Below are 16406 nucleotides of genomic sequence, written 5' to 3'. Positions count from 1 at the left end.
TTAAGGAGAAGGTGGGGGGGAGGGGTTAGGATTAGGGGTGGGGTGGGGATTAGGCAATCAGGTAGCGACTTCAACGAGGGGGTGCATAATCTGGCAGGGGTGTGTTGTGCTGAATTCTGCACCCCTGCCAGATTATGCACCCCCTCGTTGAAGTCGCTACCGATAATGTATCATGTATAATGTATTCAAAAATATTTAAAATAATCTCATAATATTATTTAATGCAGTTGTATTTTTCAGTGTAAACTATTTAATTTGATAACGTATACATTATTATAATTTAATTTATAGATCAAATGTAGGAATTTGAAATGAAAGTATTAATGAGATTAGTGGGAAAATGCCCTCTATAAAGGTAAAAATGCCCTTGGATAAAATATAAAAAACATGCAGATTTATGTCACAGCTGATAGAAAACTGATAAGAATATTGCTTCAGAATAAATCATATTTTATTTATTTTTTATTATATATATATATATATATATACAGTGGGGGAAAAAAGTATTTAGTCAGCCACCAATTGTGCAAGTTCTCCCACTTAAAAAGATGAGAGAGAATACACGAGTTTCACAATTTGAGTTGAATTACTGAAATACATGAACTTTTCCATGACATTCTAATTTATTGAGATGCACCTGTATATATGTGTGTGTGTGTGTGTAAGCTCGATACCATAGAGCCCCCCCCACACACACCTAACAAATCCCAATTTAACCCCTGCAAATAGTAATGTACAGAAGCAAACATGGGAAATCTATTGATGCGTTAAAGGGGTCATATGATGCGATTTCAATTTTTCCTTTCTCTTTGGAGTGTTACAAGCTCTTGGTGCATAAAGAAGATCTGTAAAGTTGCAAAGACTAAAGTCTCAAATCCAAAGAGATATTCTTTATAAAAGTTAAGACTCGTCCACACCCTCCTAAAACGGCTCGTTCTAACACGCCCCCACATGTCTACGTCACGATGTGGGAAGATCTGCATAACACCGCCCAAATGTTCACGCAAAGAAAGAAGGCGTAACGTTTATTCTCGCTGTAGTATTGTTGTTTCCGCCGCCTCCATGTCGTGAAGGTGCTGTGTTTCGTTGGGAAAGCGAAACTACTTTGGCCTTCCAAAAGAGGACGATATCCGCTTCGTCATGCCTAGAGCTGATCCGTGCTGGTCGCTGAGGAAATACATAAACTTCGCACTGTGGTTCGCAGGATCGGCTTTCACCGTGGACGAATCCGGAGTCCAGCCCAGGGTCGTCACATGGTTGCCGCAAGCCCACTGGACGCTCCTTCGTCGAATCCGCCGGCCACACCGTTCTCAAGCCCACCCGCCTTTGCTCACTCAAGCCGGCCTCCGCATACTCTAGTCCGCCGGTCATTCTAGGCCTCCGGCCTCCGCTCACTCAAGGCCGCGGTGTGTGACGCTGTTTCGTTGTGAAAGTGAAACTACTTTGTTTGACCTTCCAAAAGAGGACACGACTAGAGATCAGTGGTTAAGTAAAAATCTGCGTGTTTCAGAAAGGCGGGGCATAGAGGAGAAACAATAATGTACAGTATATGGAAAATAATGTTTTTTTAACTTTAAACTGCATAAACACATTTAATTACACCAAATACACAAAATAATGTTCTTTTTAGCAGCATCATATGACCCCTTTAAATTTTATATTAGACCTTTTTGAACTCAGCTGTTGCATATAGACATTTTATGTTTTTGCTTCACTGAGCTGAAGGGTTTACTCTGTGTGTTCTCAGAGGACGTTGCAGTTCAGCATTCGGTGAGGAAAAAGGCATAGCTGAAAACACAAGAAAGGCATTGACAAATATTGATGTCTCCCTCCCCAGTGTTCGGATTGTTGGGGCATGAATGCATTGCTCTGCTAAACATAGAGATCAAATGACAGGAGGAAAACATTATTTTGTTGTTGTTACTTAACTTGCCAGCACATTTTAATATCCTGTAAACACTCAGTCAAACATTAAATGTTAAACAAGTATTCAATCAGTAGTAAATGCTCCCAGGATATTTCATGAATGATTTACATGATACTAAGCCATTTAGTTTGAAACAGATGAAAGGTGCGGATCACAATCATATAAAATCAAATATTTCTTAAATAAACACACACTTCTTATAGGCTAGATAATTGTTTTTAGGTCAGCTAAGATAATAATATTTTTGGAAAATCCTAACATAACCACCTACACACACTGATTTACTCAGGCGTTTCACATGAATATTCTTAAACTGTTCAAATACCAAACAGAAAGCGGGCACTCTATTTTTAGCATGGCTTAGCTCAGTGTTTCTTCCGTGAAACAGAAGTCCAACTTCTCTGGCATCTCAAGAGATCTCATTAAGAGCAAAAACCTCTTTGCATTTTATTCTCTTTTCATTTTTATTCATATTTTAATGTGGCAGAGGGATGAACTCCATCCATCATTAAATCAAACGGAAGCTGCTGATGTAAGATTTAATGTCTCAATTCATGCAGGAGGCACCGTCAACAGTATAATCTGTATCTTGTGGATGTTAAAGTCTATTAAGAAGAAGGAAATGTGGAAACATGCAGTGGCATTGTAGATTGTGTGGGATGTTTTTTTTCCAGTAGTGTGGGCGACGGTATAGTAAAACAGGGAAAGAGGCAGCGTTGCTCCATTATGGATCTCTGATTTTGTTGATCTGGTTTTAGAGAAACATTATGAAGGATATTTAACAGCAGTGTATAAACACAATAGCTACCAGGTTTCCTGCAATGTCCCATATACACTGCTCTCCCCACAGGCATACGCTCCTATGGGGCGTAGATCAGCGGATGGAGGGCTGGCGATATCTGCGTCACAATAAGAGGTGCTGAATGCAGCCTAAGCTCATTTGCAGTCTGTGTGCAAATCTATAATAATCACTATCCACCCCTTTTAATATGAATAATTTGATGAATCACAACAAATGAGGTCAATTCACAGCAGCTCTCTTGATTTAAATAAAAATGCTTCAGAAATGCATTTTAATACCCATGTTTTTGTAATCCTTTTGTATTGTTCACCATGATATTAGATACACTACAAAATGGGGTGAAGATTTGCAGTGGGATTTGGGGATGGGACCCCCCAAAAGCTGTGCAGAACTGATCTGAAATTTCAGTCTCAGTGTTCTGTCACCTCTAGTGTTCTGCTGTGATGTGCTGATCCAGTGTGTGTCCTATTACTTATCTCAGGGGAAAAGAGAGAGGGTCTGATAATACAGCTCTCATCCTGCTGTATCTACTAAAGGCACTGATCTGTTCTGTTTTGATCCCACCTCCCGCTGGCACTTGTATGCATAATGATTGCTCTTTTTTTGGACCTGATGTTTTGGTAACGAGCAGCAGCTATCATTTACAAGCTTAACTGATTTAAATGAGAGTGTTAAACAGTTTTTGTTTATGTTAACGGCTTCGTTGACGATAATTAACAGAGCTGTTTTATTGTTCTTTATTCCCTCTGCAGTTAAAATGCTGCCTGGTACCAGGCCCCTGCTGCTGTGTGTGCTGTGTCATGTGACCACCGCATGGGCATTCACCCGCATGTCTGACGCCGTGGAGCTGCGGTCTGCATTCTCTGTGGCACGTACCAGCAGCATGGAGGGAGGGCCCAAGATGGTCATCACCTTCGACAAGGTGTATGTCAACATCGGTGGCGATTTCGATCCGAAGGCTGGCTTATTCCGCTGCAGGATTCCGGGTGCGTACTATTTCTCCTTCACGGTGGGGAAGTTCCCACGTCGAGACCTGTCGGTCATGCTAATGAAGAACCGCAATGAGGTTCAGGCGATTGTCTACGACGAGAACGCCGGAGAAGAGCGGAAGGTGCAGAGCCAGAGTGCCATGCTGCAGCTTGATTTTGGAGACACCGTCTGGCTTCGTCTTCACGGAGACCCTCGCTACGCTATCTACAGCAACACGGGCCATTACACCACCTTTAACGGTTACCTGATCTACCCCGATGTGTACGGCTATCAAGAGCCCACACACAGAGATCATGACAGTGACCATCAACCACTGAAAACCAGCGATCACTTACTAACTGAGCATGAAAATACAATTATCAAAGACACTATTGTGAGTGTGAAAGAAGAGAGACGGGATGAAGAGATAAAAAAGGAGGATGGGAGAGATGGACAGGAGGAAGATGAAGACCAGCGGTCAGCATTCTCAGTGGGCCGCACTCAGAGTATTGTGGGAGTGGATCAAGGACACCCTGAGCACCAGCCCATCGTCTTTGACACAGAGTTTGTCAACATCGGCAACGACTTCAACTTGAGCTCTGGTATATTCAGATGCAGAGTAGCAGGAGCCTATTACTTCTCCTTCAATGCTGGCAAGCTGCCCCATAAGACCCTGTCAGTGAAGCTGATGAAGAACCATTTGGAAGTGCAGACCATGATCTACGATGACAGCGACACTGAGAAGGCCCTGCAGAGCCAGAGTCTGATGTTGTCACTGCAGGCTGGAGATACTGTCTGGCTCTACAGCCACCAGAGGGATGGATTTGGTGCTTACAGTAATCACGCCAAGTATATCACTTTCACTGGCTTCCTGGTGTACCCCGAGCTCCACCAAAGCCTTGCTCAGCAGCAGAAACCAGATAAGACACTGTAGGCCAGCCAAGGAGCCAGTCAGTCTGGGTCTTTAGGAAGGTAAGAGTTTGGAGCAGCGCTTGTGTGGAAAAAATGTGAGTTCCCTTCACGCAATCTTCTACACTCTAGAGACTCTGTGTCACTCATCACTCTTGTGGTTTGCTTCTTCAGATTCCATATTAGAAATCCCTTCAGCTCTTGTTTTTAGTCAAGCAAGCAGCACCTGTAACAATTCAGTTAAACTCCCTAAAGTCGCCATGAAACGGAAATTGCGATTATCTTTTCTTCCCTATCGTGACAAGTTCTCGAATGAGAAAAAAAAATGTAGGGCAGCACTTGATTTTGTCCATCGGGAATTAATTGGATCGTTGTTGTTTGCTAATTGAGCGATCTCATGTGAGTGACAGATTGCTGGATTATTGCCCAGCCGGAGCATAAGGAGGGATGTTATTGGGAGGGGACATTAATATTAGTTTTTTTTTTTGTAATCATTATGTGCATGGCTAATTCAATCATAATAAATACTTCAACATTCCATAAAAAATAAGAATGGTCTGTTTTGATTTTATGGTGACTTTAAGCTCTTGGATGCTGAGTTCTCACAATAATATAATGATAAAATGCAAACAGGTCACTTTCAAATATAAATCATTTGTAAAATTAAAAAATTTAAAACATTATTTTTCAAAAATGTAATTAAAAAGGTTAATAAAAGTCGATATAAAACAAAATATACAGCTTGCCTGAACGATCTGAAGTTCTTAGCGCTAAAGCACTTATCTCCGCAGAGGCAGTTCATTAGACAGCTCCAACTCAAAACTGTGTTTCAATACAATTATTAAATGCATGCATGTTTCAAATAAGAAATTTTGTTGTCTTTGAAGCTTTTGCACGAAAGATTTGCGTGAGAGTACTGTCTTCTGCTTTTCTATCTATTTCCAGTGTTCAATCTGTTTATGGCACAAAAACAAAAAAAAACCCTGAGGATTCCAGTAAATCATGTAGTCATTCATGTAGTCAGTCAATAATCACTCTGGTTTTGGAACAGCACTACACATTTAAACTGAGGACCGCTTTTGTACATTTATTATGTTTGGCCAGAAACTTTACCAAATGTAGCGCAGGCTGACAGCTTCTAAAGGAACAATGATTTTATTCACTGCCAAATGCATGTACCTCAACTGATTCTAATGATTTTGGGAAAATAGTTCAACAAATATTGATGTTTATATTTTGGAACGAAAATCTATCAAAGATATCGATCAGTTTATATAATTAATTTGGTGTATGCTGTTGTGTGTATATGGCCATAAAGATGAAGCATTATGTAATATGAAGTGCACAATTCCAAAATGTAAATACTTCTGTGTTTTTTATCCATTTCTATATAAGTAAACGTTTGCATTTCTAATTCTGTGCCTGGTCTTATGTACTTTTCTGTATGGGTTTAATCCGATAAATAAACTTTGTGAACGAGTGCTGGATAAGCTTTTCAATGTTTGTGCAGTATGAGCTACTTTGTTAAGTACCGTAAAAGTGGTTTCAGTGTACGCTGGATTGTTATTGTGGAAGAAGCCAGTCCTCAGAAGCAAGCCAAATAAAAACTCTGAATGTAAACTCTTTCTTTTGTCTTGTATTTCTCATTAGTGTAAAATACATCTACAGTCCTGTCACTCCTACCAATTACATTTTAACCTGTGGAAGGATTTTTCTCTGATGAATGAATGAAGTAAATATTTAAAAATCCCTGCTTGAAAACACATTTTAACAACCTAAATCAGTTGAGGTGATTAATTACTTTAAGCAATAATGTTAACATGGCACACCTTTGCATTAGTTTTTGAATTTACATAAGTTTGATTGCATCATGAATGGCACTGCCTTTATGAGGTCTTAAATGGTTTGCTTCTTCAGATTCCATATTAGAAATCCCTTCAGCTCTTGTTTTTAGTCAAGCAAGCAGCACCTGTAACAATTCAGTTAAACTCCCTAAAGTCGCCATGAAACGGAAATTGCGATTATCTTTTCTTCCCTATCGTGACAAGTTCTCGAATGAGAAAAAAAAATGTAGGGCAGCACTTGATTTTGTCCATCGGGAATTAATTGGATCGTTGTTGTTTGCTAATTGAGCGATCTCATGTGAGTGACAGATTGCTGGATTATTGCCCAGCCGGAGCATAAGGAGGGATGTTATTGGGAGGGGACATTAATATTAGTTTTTTTTTTGTAATCATTATGTGCATGGCTAATTCAATCATAATAAATACTTCAACATACCATAAAAAATAAGAATGGTCTGTTTTGATTTTATGGTGACTTTAAGCTCTTGGATGCTGAGTTCTCACAATAATATAATGATAAAATGCAAACAGGTCACTTTCAAATATAAATCATTTGTAAAATTAAAAAATTTAAAACATTATTTTTCAAAAATGTAATTAAAAAGGTTAATAAAAGTCGATATAAAACAAAATATACAGCTTGCCTGAACGATCTGAAGTTCTTAGCGCTAAAGCACTTATCTCCGCAGAGGCAGTTCATTAGACAGCTCCAACTCAAAACTGTGTTTCAATACAATTATTAAATGCATGCATGTTTCAAATAAGAAATTTTGTTGTCTTTGAAGCTTTTGCACGAAAGATTTGCGTGAGAGTACTGTCTTCTGCTTTTCTATCTATTTCCAGTGTTCAATCTGTTTATGGCACAAAAACAAAAAAAAACCCTGAGGATTCCAGTAAATCATGTAGTCATTCATGTAGTCAGTCAATAATCACTCTGGTTTTGGAACAGCACTACACATTTAAACTGAGGACCGCTTTTGTACATTTATTATGTTTGGCCAGAAACTTTACCAAATGTAGCGCAGGCTGACAGCTTCTAAAGGAACAATGATTTTATTCACTGCCAAATGCATGTACCTCAACTGATTCTAATGATTTTGGGAAAATAGTTCAACAAATATTGATGTTTATATTTTGGAACGAAAATCTATCAAAGATATCGATCAGTTTATATAATTAATTTGGTGTATGCTGTTGTGTGTATATGGCCATAAAGATGAAGCATTATGTAATATGAAGTGCACAATTCCAAAATGTAAATACTTCTGTGTTTTTTATCCATTTCTATATAAGTAAACGTTTGCATTTCTAATTCTGTGCCTGGTCTTATGTACTTTTCTGTATGGGTTTAATCCGATAAATAAACTTTGTGAACGAGTGCTGGATAAGCTTTTCAATGTTTGTGCAGTATGAGCTACTTTGTTAAGTACCGTAAAAGTGGTTTCAGTGTACGCTGGATTGTTATTGTGGAAGAAGCCAGTCCTCAGAAGCAAGCCAAATAAAAACTCTGAATGTAAACTCTTTCTTTTGTCTTGTATTTCTCATTAGTGTAAAATACATCTACAGTCCTGTCACTCCTACCAATTACATTTTAACCTGTGGAAGGATTTTTCTCTGATGAATGAATGAAGTAAATATTTAAAAATCCCTGCTTGAAAACACATTTTAACAACCTAAATCAGTTGAGGTGATTAATTACTTTAAGCAATAATGTTAACATGGCACACCTTTGCATTAGTTTTTGAATTTACATAAGTTTGATTGCATCATGAATGGCACTGCCTTTATGAGGTCTTAAAACTAAAATAGCAGATCAGATTAGTTTTCTGACATAAAGACTAAAGAGAGGCCTGGGGGATTTTAAGATGAATTTGTTTGATTCAAGTTGGAAAAAGCCTGAAAGTAAAGCACTGTTTTTGGTGCAAACCATATGCAGCAACACCTAGATAATACCTTTTATATTGTTAAGCATGGTGGTGGTGGCAGAGCATTTATATTCTAAAATGCAGTACAGTTTTTATTTAACTTTTAGGTACAACACATTTTAATTGAAACATTATTTAAGATTTTTATTTACCTGTTTGTAAGCACTGCAGTGTTAACGTTCAGACTGTGTATTTACAATGTTAAAGTGGCTGATATTCTAAATAGGAATAAAACCACCTCGTTTTTTAATTGTGCAAAGCTGTAGCTGAATAGTTAGGCCTACTACACTACTGTGTTTTAATGTTGGTCATTATGGTGGTACTTGGAGAGCCAAATATTTTCTGAGGTGGTACTTGGTATAAAAAGTTTGAGAACCACTGCACTACACTATATTTAATGAAGACTAATGTTTTAAAAGTCATCAGTAGTAAATGATAAATAGTAAAAAGAAAACATAAAATATTAAAGAAACTGCACAAAAATTAGAAAATATATATATGCCAGAACCAACGACTGCAGCAGAGCCCCACTCATGAAGGGATGAGAGAACACAGTAGCAGCAGGCAGCTGATATGCTGGATAATTCGCGTCTATCGAGCTAATTTATGTGCTCTTACTGAGTAGCTGACTTGCCACAAACTGTAATGAGATTGGTAAATGGAAAAGACAGTTAATTATGGAGGAGAGATTCTTATACCTATAATTTTGCTGTGTGTAATGACATTAACTATATTTAATGAAGACTAATGTTTTAAAAGTCATCAGTAGTAAATGATAAATAGTAAAAAGAAACATAAAATATTAAAGAAACTGCACAAAAATTAGAAAATATATATATGCCAGAACCAACGACTGCAGCAGAGCCCCACTCATGAAGGGATGAGAGAACACAGTAGCAGCAGGCAGCTGATATGCTGGATAATTCGCGTCTATCGAGCTAATTTATGTGCTCTTACTGAGTAGCTGACTTGCCACAAACTGTAATGAGATTGGTAAATGGAAAAGACAGTTAATTATGGAGGAGAGATTCTTATACCTATAATTTTGCTGTGTGTAATGACATTCCCGAATTGCAATTAAATATTTTTTTGGGTAAAACCCATAATTTTGTAGATAAAGATCTTTTTGGAAATAACCTGTCGATATGATTTATTCTTTTGTAGTGGCAACTGGAAATATGTAAAAGCTTAAAGGCATTGGCATTATGCACATTTAACTGCCAAATCAGAAAAAAAACTAATAACAAAAGGTATCAAACATAAGTGTATTTAACAGGAACTTGACTTTTAAGCATTATTCAAACACACATTGTTTTACAGGTTTACATTTTCATTAGAATACCTGAGAGAACTTTCTGTATATATATATATATATATATATCTCAGTTGTATATTTTCCTGACACTTCTCAATTTCAATTAAAAGTGTTACCACAAAAAGATTTGTTTTGAATATAATTTGCTACAATTTTTAACATAAAACTCTTAAAATTGTTAAATATAAATGAATAATCTTGATTCAAAGTTCTTGCGTGTCTCTGCCTTTAACAAGCGTCAGGTGGTAGACATGTTTGCAAAAAATGTATAAATTAGAAATGATATGCCGAAACAGGAGCGTTTTCATCATTGTTTTATTTAGATGTAGCACAGGGTCTTATTTACATAAATACGTTCTGAGGATTCATCTGAGAGTATGATTAGAACTCTAAAGGGTCACAGCACGGGGGGGGGGGTTTACTTTGCTGGTTTATCCCCAGACTCCAGCTTAGGTGCGTCTTTAGGCTCGCGGTATGCGGGGAACGCTTCCCATGGACTGTTCAAGTCAAACTTACGGAACTCCTGGGCGAGCTCAACAGGTTCAGCCACAACCCGCTTCACTTCATCATCATAACGTACCTGATGAAGAAGAATCACACCCAGTAATGTTTCACATTTTATATATAAAAAAAAAACTGTGCAATTGCTCTGTACCAAACTAATTTTCAAAGAAGTTTCTCATGTTCATTAAAGCTGCATTTATTCTACCAACAATGCAGTAAATACTAATATTGTCAAATATTATTACAGTTAAACAAAAAAAAACACCTGTTTGAATATGTTTTAAAGGGGTCATATGATGAGATTAAATTTTTTCCTTTCTCTTTGGAGTGTTACAAGCTCTTGGTGCATAAAGAAGATCTGTAAAGTTGCAAAGACTAAAGTCTCAAATCCAAAGAGATATTCTTTATAAAAGTTAAGAGTCAGCCACACCTACCTAAAACGGCTCGTTCTAACACGCCCCCACATGTCTACGTCACGATGTGGGAAGATTTGCATAACGCCGCCCAAATGTTCACACAAAGAAAGAAGGCGTAACTTTTATTCTCGCTGTAGTATTGTTGCCGCTGAGGAGAAACAATAATGTACAGTATGTGGAAAATAATGTGTTTTTTTTTTTTTACTTTAAACCGCATAAACATTTCATTACACCAAATAATGTTCTTTTTAGCAGCATCATATGACCCCTTTAAAATGTAAATGAAACATTTTCTTTTAATGAAAAGAACGTTCAAAACAACAGCATTTACAGTGCAACAACAAAAACATTTCTGAGAGGAAGAGAGAGATGGCATTCAGTAAACAATATTCAGTGCATTTACCTCAACATATCCAGACAAAGGAAAGTCTTTTCTGAATGGATGACCTTCAAATCCATAATCTGTTAAGATGCGTCTCAGATCTGGATGGTTTGCAAAGAAAACTCCAAACATGTCCCAGATCTGTAATGAAATATCATTCCATAATGAAGCAACTCTACCTCTAAAATCTGATAAAACAGACATAACATCTGCATGCAACTACAGCTATGCCGCATGACCTCATGGACCACTGACTAGACATTCACAGTCATTTGCCGTCTGCAGAGTGTCATAGCAGGAGGGAAGTAGCTCGGGGGCTCCACTGCATGAGCACTGCAGCTTGTGACTGAGTATATTGCAGACTAAACAGACATCTATTTTTATAGTCTGTAATACACAAAGCTCAAAATTTGTTAATGAAACCTCAGCTGATCACAATAAGACATACCTCTCTCTCATACCAGTTAGCTGCCTGGTGCACAGGCACAGAGGAGTCAAGAGGAGTCAGCTCATCAGTGTAGGTCTTCACTCGGATACGAGAATTATAGCGCAGGGACAGCAGATTATACACAATCTAAAAAAGGAAATATTAGATCATCAATCCTTTGCAGAACAGTTTGTGAAATGTTTGATTCTGTTAAATGCTTGAGTATTTCCCATGCTAATAACTTCTCCCATCCAGACTACCAAAGCATGTACTTTTTGCATGTTATTTTTACATTAATATATTGTGTGTGTGTGGGGGGGGCATTAAAAAATCTCAAAACATTTTTTAATTAGACTGAGCATGCTCACCTCAAAGCGGTACTGCCTTGTAGGGACATCCACCGCTGTGAGGTCAATCATGTTGTTGAACTGAGAGTTTGTGTGATCCTTCAGGAAGGTAAGAACAGGTATAATCCCTTCTGGGTGGATCATTACCTCCAGCTCATTAAAGCAGGTCACCTAGAATTCAAACATAAGGATGTACATGAGAGAACCATTGAGGAACTGCAGAGTGCATCTTCAAAATGTCACTAATCGGTCATCTGTAAACGATAAATTTGAGAACAACTGACCTGAACTTGTTGCACATATTTGGGGAGAATCTCTGCGATGTATTCTCCAAACTCTGACAGCTGAGTGTGTGTGACTGGATCCTTGGGCCTCACAGTAGCTAATGCACAAAGACATTTAAACGGAAAACATCAACAACACCACCCGTTAACAACAATGATAAACACCCCTAATCTACTCACGTCTGGTTTCAGTTGTCGTTGTTCTTGTCTGGACAATAGCAGCACTCTGTCTAGCAACTATGAGAGAGATTGAGAGAAAATAATGCATCACAACACAGTGCTGATATTATGGCAGGTTCAAATCAAAACTTTAAAATGAATCAAATTATTAGCTTGTGTCCAACTAAATTCAAAATTAATGACATTCCTGCAAAAAAAAACAACGCAAATATTGTTCTCCCTGGAAACGTGAAGGGAATAAAAGAAGCTGTACTGGCATAATAAAGATTAAAACTGTACATTAAATGAGTCGACTCGACACTGTCATTAGAGTTCAGTGTATTTGTACTGCCTGCTAGAGCAAGAGGAAAGGTCAACAGCGAAGAAAAGCACAAACATAGAAGAGTGGGTTGTGAGTCCTGCACAGTGACGATAATAGTGATTACGTTAAAAAAAATCACCACGATGAGGTCAGTGCTGCCCTTGCTTATTTCTTACCGTTCAGACTTCTTCCAAAACCGCTGCGGACAAATCTAACCAAGGAGGCCGCCATCTTTACTCCCACACACCGCGTCCTTCCTCGCGGGATCCGCTGACGCTGCGAGTGCATTCTCAGTACGCTGCTGTCATCTTCAGGCGGCACAATCGAGCCCTTTAAAGGGGTCATATAATGCTGCTAAAAAGAACAGTATTTTGTGTATTTGGTGATTTTGTATTTGTGTTTGGTATTTTGCTTGATTTATGGAATAATTGTCAGATTTAAAAAATAATAATAATAATAAAATTGATCTTAAGACAAAATATGAAACAATATTTAAGTTTGCATGAGTGTTCTATGCTTTGTTTCATATTTGATACATCAGGTTTTTGTGGTTCATATATTAAGATATAGTGAGACTTTAGAGCTCACAAAAATACACATACTTTTTTTTTCAGAAGCCCAAACTGAGCAAAAATAGCCATTTTGGTGCAGTTGTTATTTACTTAAGTAACACAATTCTGACTGTAGTGTAAATCAGTGAGATTTTGATTAAAAGGCATTTGACTTACTAAAAACGTATGAACTATCAATCTGTCAGTCAGAGGGCAGAAAGCATGTAGTAGATTAGGATGTATACAACAGGTGTTTGAGCAACATTTTGATCATGTTGATAATTTAGACGCACTAGAAATTCATGTATCAAATATGGCACAGTACACCTTCTAGGGTTAAAAACACTGACCCTGCATTTCACAAAAAAAAGACCATCACATACTGAGGTTTGTCATCATATTTATTAAAATGTATTGCAAATGGTCTCTCTCAGTTTCTTTATAGTATATAACCATAAAAAATTTCATTAAATGCATTGGCTCTTTTAAGCTGCCAAGACAGTATTTCCTATTGTTTACAATTATAAAATATAATGGCCTTATCGATAACATGCACAAAGAAACAGAAATTACCAGATGCAGTTTTTTAACAACTCCTAGTACAAATAAGTCAGTCAGAAGCTCTGGATTAAAAAAAACACTTTAAAACCATTACATCACTAACTCAATCAAAAATAAATAGTAGTTGTAAATTCACTGTCTAAAACATCCGAGGTAATAGAAATTACAACAATATTGTTTTATTCACAACGTAATTGTTGATCCAGATGGATGTTATTATAGCTTTAAGTCTGCTTTTATGTACAGTACACAAATTCTTAAAAGAATATATAGAAAAATATGCACTCAAACAATGAAAAACAATGTATTACGGCTGTACAGCATATCAGATTTAGCATTATTGTCAGCAGTTGTACACTGTATATCTTCTAGCTGGACTCAGAACCGCACACTTGCTTGTAGTACTCCTGCAGTATCTCCAACTGGGCTGAGCGGATCAGCACATGAGGCCGGACTGAGGCTAGCACCTTACAGGCCTCCTCTGGACTCCAAAAGTGCAGCTGTGAAAGAAAAAATAGATGTTTAACTCATGGCTGTAACCACCATAGACCCCCTTCAATAATCAGATAGGGACAAATTGCCCCCTCCCCCTCAATATTTGATATTCGTCTTCTACTTTGCTGCACTTGTTGTTGTTAGGATGACAAAAAGTTTTAAAGTTACATTTTTTGTCAGGTCTGCCTCAGTGATCTAACAGCACTCATTAAAGTTTTAATGGTGAAAGAGTGTGAGGTGAGACATAAGCAGCTAAACATTTAATATTATCGTTTTACAACAGAAATGTAAAAATATCCATTGATTCAAACTACTTGACTTAATCATTAAATTCCTTTAAATAAGGACTCTGCCTACGCTGTCAAAAAGGAACAAATTCATATAAAGAATATACTGTATAGATTTGTGTATGGTTTATTCTTAAAAAAAGAGAAGTGAAGCTAATGAATAAAAGCCCCTTTGGACTCTGCTTATGTGGGTTTCATTTAGAGAAGTGATCAGCATCACTTGAATTGACCTATATATAAGTTTTTCCTCTCCAAAATTTCCCACCAATAAAATTAAGAAACTAAAGATTATAAATGCTCCATTAAAAAAGTACCAAACAAATATGCAACCACACAATGACAAATACTGTTCACAGTGGTGACCTATGACATAGAGCTTTGGTATATATTGCTGCTGGCTTTGTTATTGTTCATGGTGTATGTATCTCAGACTCATACCCACCCTCATGAGGTATGCGGCTGCAATAGTTGCACTGCGTGAGCGGCCAGCCTTACAGTGAATATAGACACTGGTGCCCTGCTCTCGATGTTTCAAGGCAAAGTCCACACCCTTGTGAATGTGCTCTAGGCTGGGAACACCTGTCAGGTCCACTGTGCTGAGTCTGATCTGCTCAACGCCAACATCTTGCCACTCCTGTTATGTAACCAACAGGGAAAAAACATCCTCAGATGTACATTGACATATGTGATTATGGTTGGTAATGAGTGACAGAGGTGGCAGAGATACTTACCTCAGCTGAATTGCAGAAATATTTTGTCTCATATTCTTCATTCATAGTAATGACTCCTCTGACTGTCTCTTTTTGGACCAACTAAAACCAAATGAGACAAGAGGTATTTAGGTGAGTCCTGAAACAGGACTGGAATTTGGCAAATGGTAAATGGCAAATCTTACCTCCTCTGTCATTGACCTGAATGGAAGAGCACCAAGAATGACAGTAGGATCCACGCGATTATACCATTGCCTGGAAGTGATCTTTTCCATGACAACATTGTAAGCAAGTGTGGGATAAAATAAAGTCCTTGCTAGAACACTCGACATCGTTCCTTGTGTAAACGAACGACACGTACGACTTCAAACGTGTCACAAGAATTTCTTTCTCGCTACTCCTGCATAACTACTATTCTGCTTCTTCTTCTTTGACGTTTTATGACGGTTGGCAAACCAGCTTTAGGTGCATTTACCGCCACCTACTAGGATGGAGTGTGGAGCATTGACGTTAAAGGAAAACTAAAAAAAGAAGAAAACATTAGTAGCGATTCTTTAAATCCTGTTTATTAACTCTGTATCTTTAAGATACTTAAATAATATGTGAAACATTTCTATAGTCACATCTTTATTTATCAATTTCTGAAGTGAGATCTGATTTATTTCTATATGAAGTGCTTCTGTAAGTTGTACTCTTTCGTTGTCATGTGACTGACAGTAGCGCAGTCTCAGTTGAATGGCCACTCCTGAAACCTGACTGGTTAGGATCCAGTTTGTTGTTCTGTGAAAGAAACAATTATATCTGGTTGAAAACAACTCTTTCGAGGGTTTTCGCTATGAATGGAAGGAGAGAGACAGGTCTGTAGCTATCTGTAAGTGAAGTGTTTAATGTAGGTTTTTTGAGCAGTGGGGTTATCCGAGCCCTTTTTATTAAAATATGTTCAACTGTTTCAGGAAGATCACATTTAACACAAAGTCCAGACTCATGTTATTTATAATAGGACTCATGTCCTATTATAAATAATGATTGATTGATTGATTGCAGTGTGTCCAATTCTAAGGCGAGATATTATGCTGTCTTCCTTTCTATTCCCAAAAATTGTCCTCTCATTTCCAACTGTTTTTTGAATATTATATAAATGCCGTCCTTTATTCTCACCATCCCATTTACTTTGCCATATATCTTTTAATGCTTTTTTAATTAGCCCTTTTATTTCTAATTTACTCAGTGGAACATTAAATTCTATGTCTGGATGTTTTAATGTTTTTTC

At 37.5% G+C, this 16406-nt stretch overlaps 3 protein-coding genes across 3 annotated transcripts; 1 reads left to right on the top strand and 2 right to left on the bottom strand.

The window, feature by feature from the left end:
- The first annotated feature begins 3484 nt into the window (after nt 1-3484).
- Nucleotides 3485-5135, top strand: LOC107560103 (complement C1q tumor necrosis factor-related protein 4-like). The gene has a single exon (XM_016244164.1). It carries the CDS (start codon nt 3487-3489, stop codon nt 4630-4632), a length of 1146 nt encoding a protein of 381 aa, XP_016099650.1. The 5' UTR covers nt 3485-3486; the 3' UTR covers nt 4633-5135.
- A 4858-nt stretch (nt 5136-9993) lies between these two features.
- LOC107560095 (NADH dehydrogenase [ubiquinone] iron-sulfur protein 3, mitochondrial-like) lies at nt 9994-12841 on the bottom strand. The gene is made up of 7 exons (XM_016244144.1): nt 12709-12841; nt 12232-12288; nt 12052-12149; nt 11789-11938; nt 11442-11567; nt 11015-11134; nt 9994-10271 (listed from the first exon to the last, which is right to left on the bottom strand). Exons 1-7 carry the CDS (start codon nt 12818-12820, stop codon nt 10110-10112), a joined length of 825 nt encoding a protein of 274 aa, XP_016099630.1. The 5' UTR covers nt 12821-12841; the 3' UTR covers nt 9994-10109.
- Nucleotides 12842-13248: 407 nt separating this feature from the next.
- Nucleotides 13249-15570, bottom strand: ptpmt1 (protein tyrosine phosphatase mitochondrial 1). The gene is made up of 4 exons (XM_016244143.1): nt 15322-15570; nt 15158-15238; nt 14869-15060; nt 13249-14144 (listed from the first exon to the last, which is right to left on the bottom strand). The coding sequence occupies exons 1-4, from the start codon at nt 15466-15468 to the stop codon at nt 14013-14015; spliced, it is 552 nt and encodes a 183-aa protein (XP_016099629.1). The 5' UTR covers nt 15469-15570; the 3' UTR covers nt 13249-14012.
- Nucleotides 15571-16406: the final 836 nt, after the last annotated feature.

This window comes from Sinocyclocheilus grahami, unplaced genomic scaffold (assembly GCF_001515645.1).
Source record: "Sinocyclocheilus grahami isolate Dianchi unplaced genomic scaffold, SAMN03320097.WGS_v1.1 scaffold710.1, whole genome shotgun sequence".
In the NCBI taxonomy this organism is placed as follows: Eukaryota; Metazoa; Chordata; class Actinopteri; order Cypriniformes; family Cyprinidae; genus Sinocyclocheilus; species Sinocyclocheilus grahami.
The sequence above is the reverse complement of the archived record's forward strand: the minus strand, read 5'-3'. Positions and strand labels throughout refer to the sequence as shown.

Excerpts from the sequence above, each read along its gene's own strand:
- LOC107560103 (XM_016244164.1), top strand. The coding sequence starts at position 3,487 with ATGCTGCCTGGTACCAGGCCCCTGCTGCTGTGTGTGCTGTGTCATGTG.
- LOC107560095 (XM_016244144.1), bottom strand. The coding sequence starts at position 12,820 with ATGCACTCGCAGCGTCAGCGGATCCCGCGAGGAAGGACGCGGTGTGTG. Across the intron at positions 12,289-12,708 it reads TTTTGGAAGAAGTCTGAACG|TTGCTAGACAGAGTGCTGCT; the intron begins GTAAGAAATAAG and ends TCTCTCTCATAG. Across the intron at positions 11,135-11,441 it reads CTAACTGGTATGAGAGAGAG|ATCTGGGACATGTTTGGAGT; the intron begins GTATGTCTTATT and ends ATTTCATTACAG.
- ptpmt1 (XM_016244143.1), bottom strand. The coding sequence starts at position 15,468 with ATGTCGAGTGTTCTAGCAAGGACTTTATTTTATCCCACACTTGCTTAC. Across the intron at positions 15,239-15,321 it reads TCAGGTCAATGACAGAGGAG|TTGGTCCAAAAAGAGACAGT; the intron begins GTAAGATTTGCC and ends ATTTGGTTTTAG. Across the intron at positions 14,145-14,868 it reads CAGCCGCATACCTCATGAGG|CTGCACTTTTGGAGTCCAGA; the intron begins GTGGGTATGAGT and ends TTTCTTTCACAG.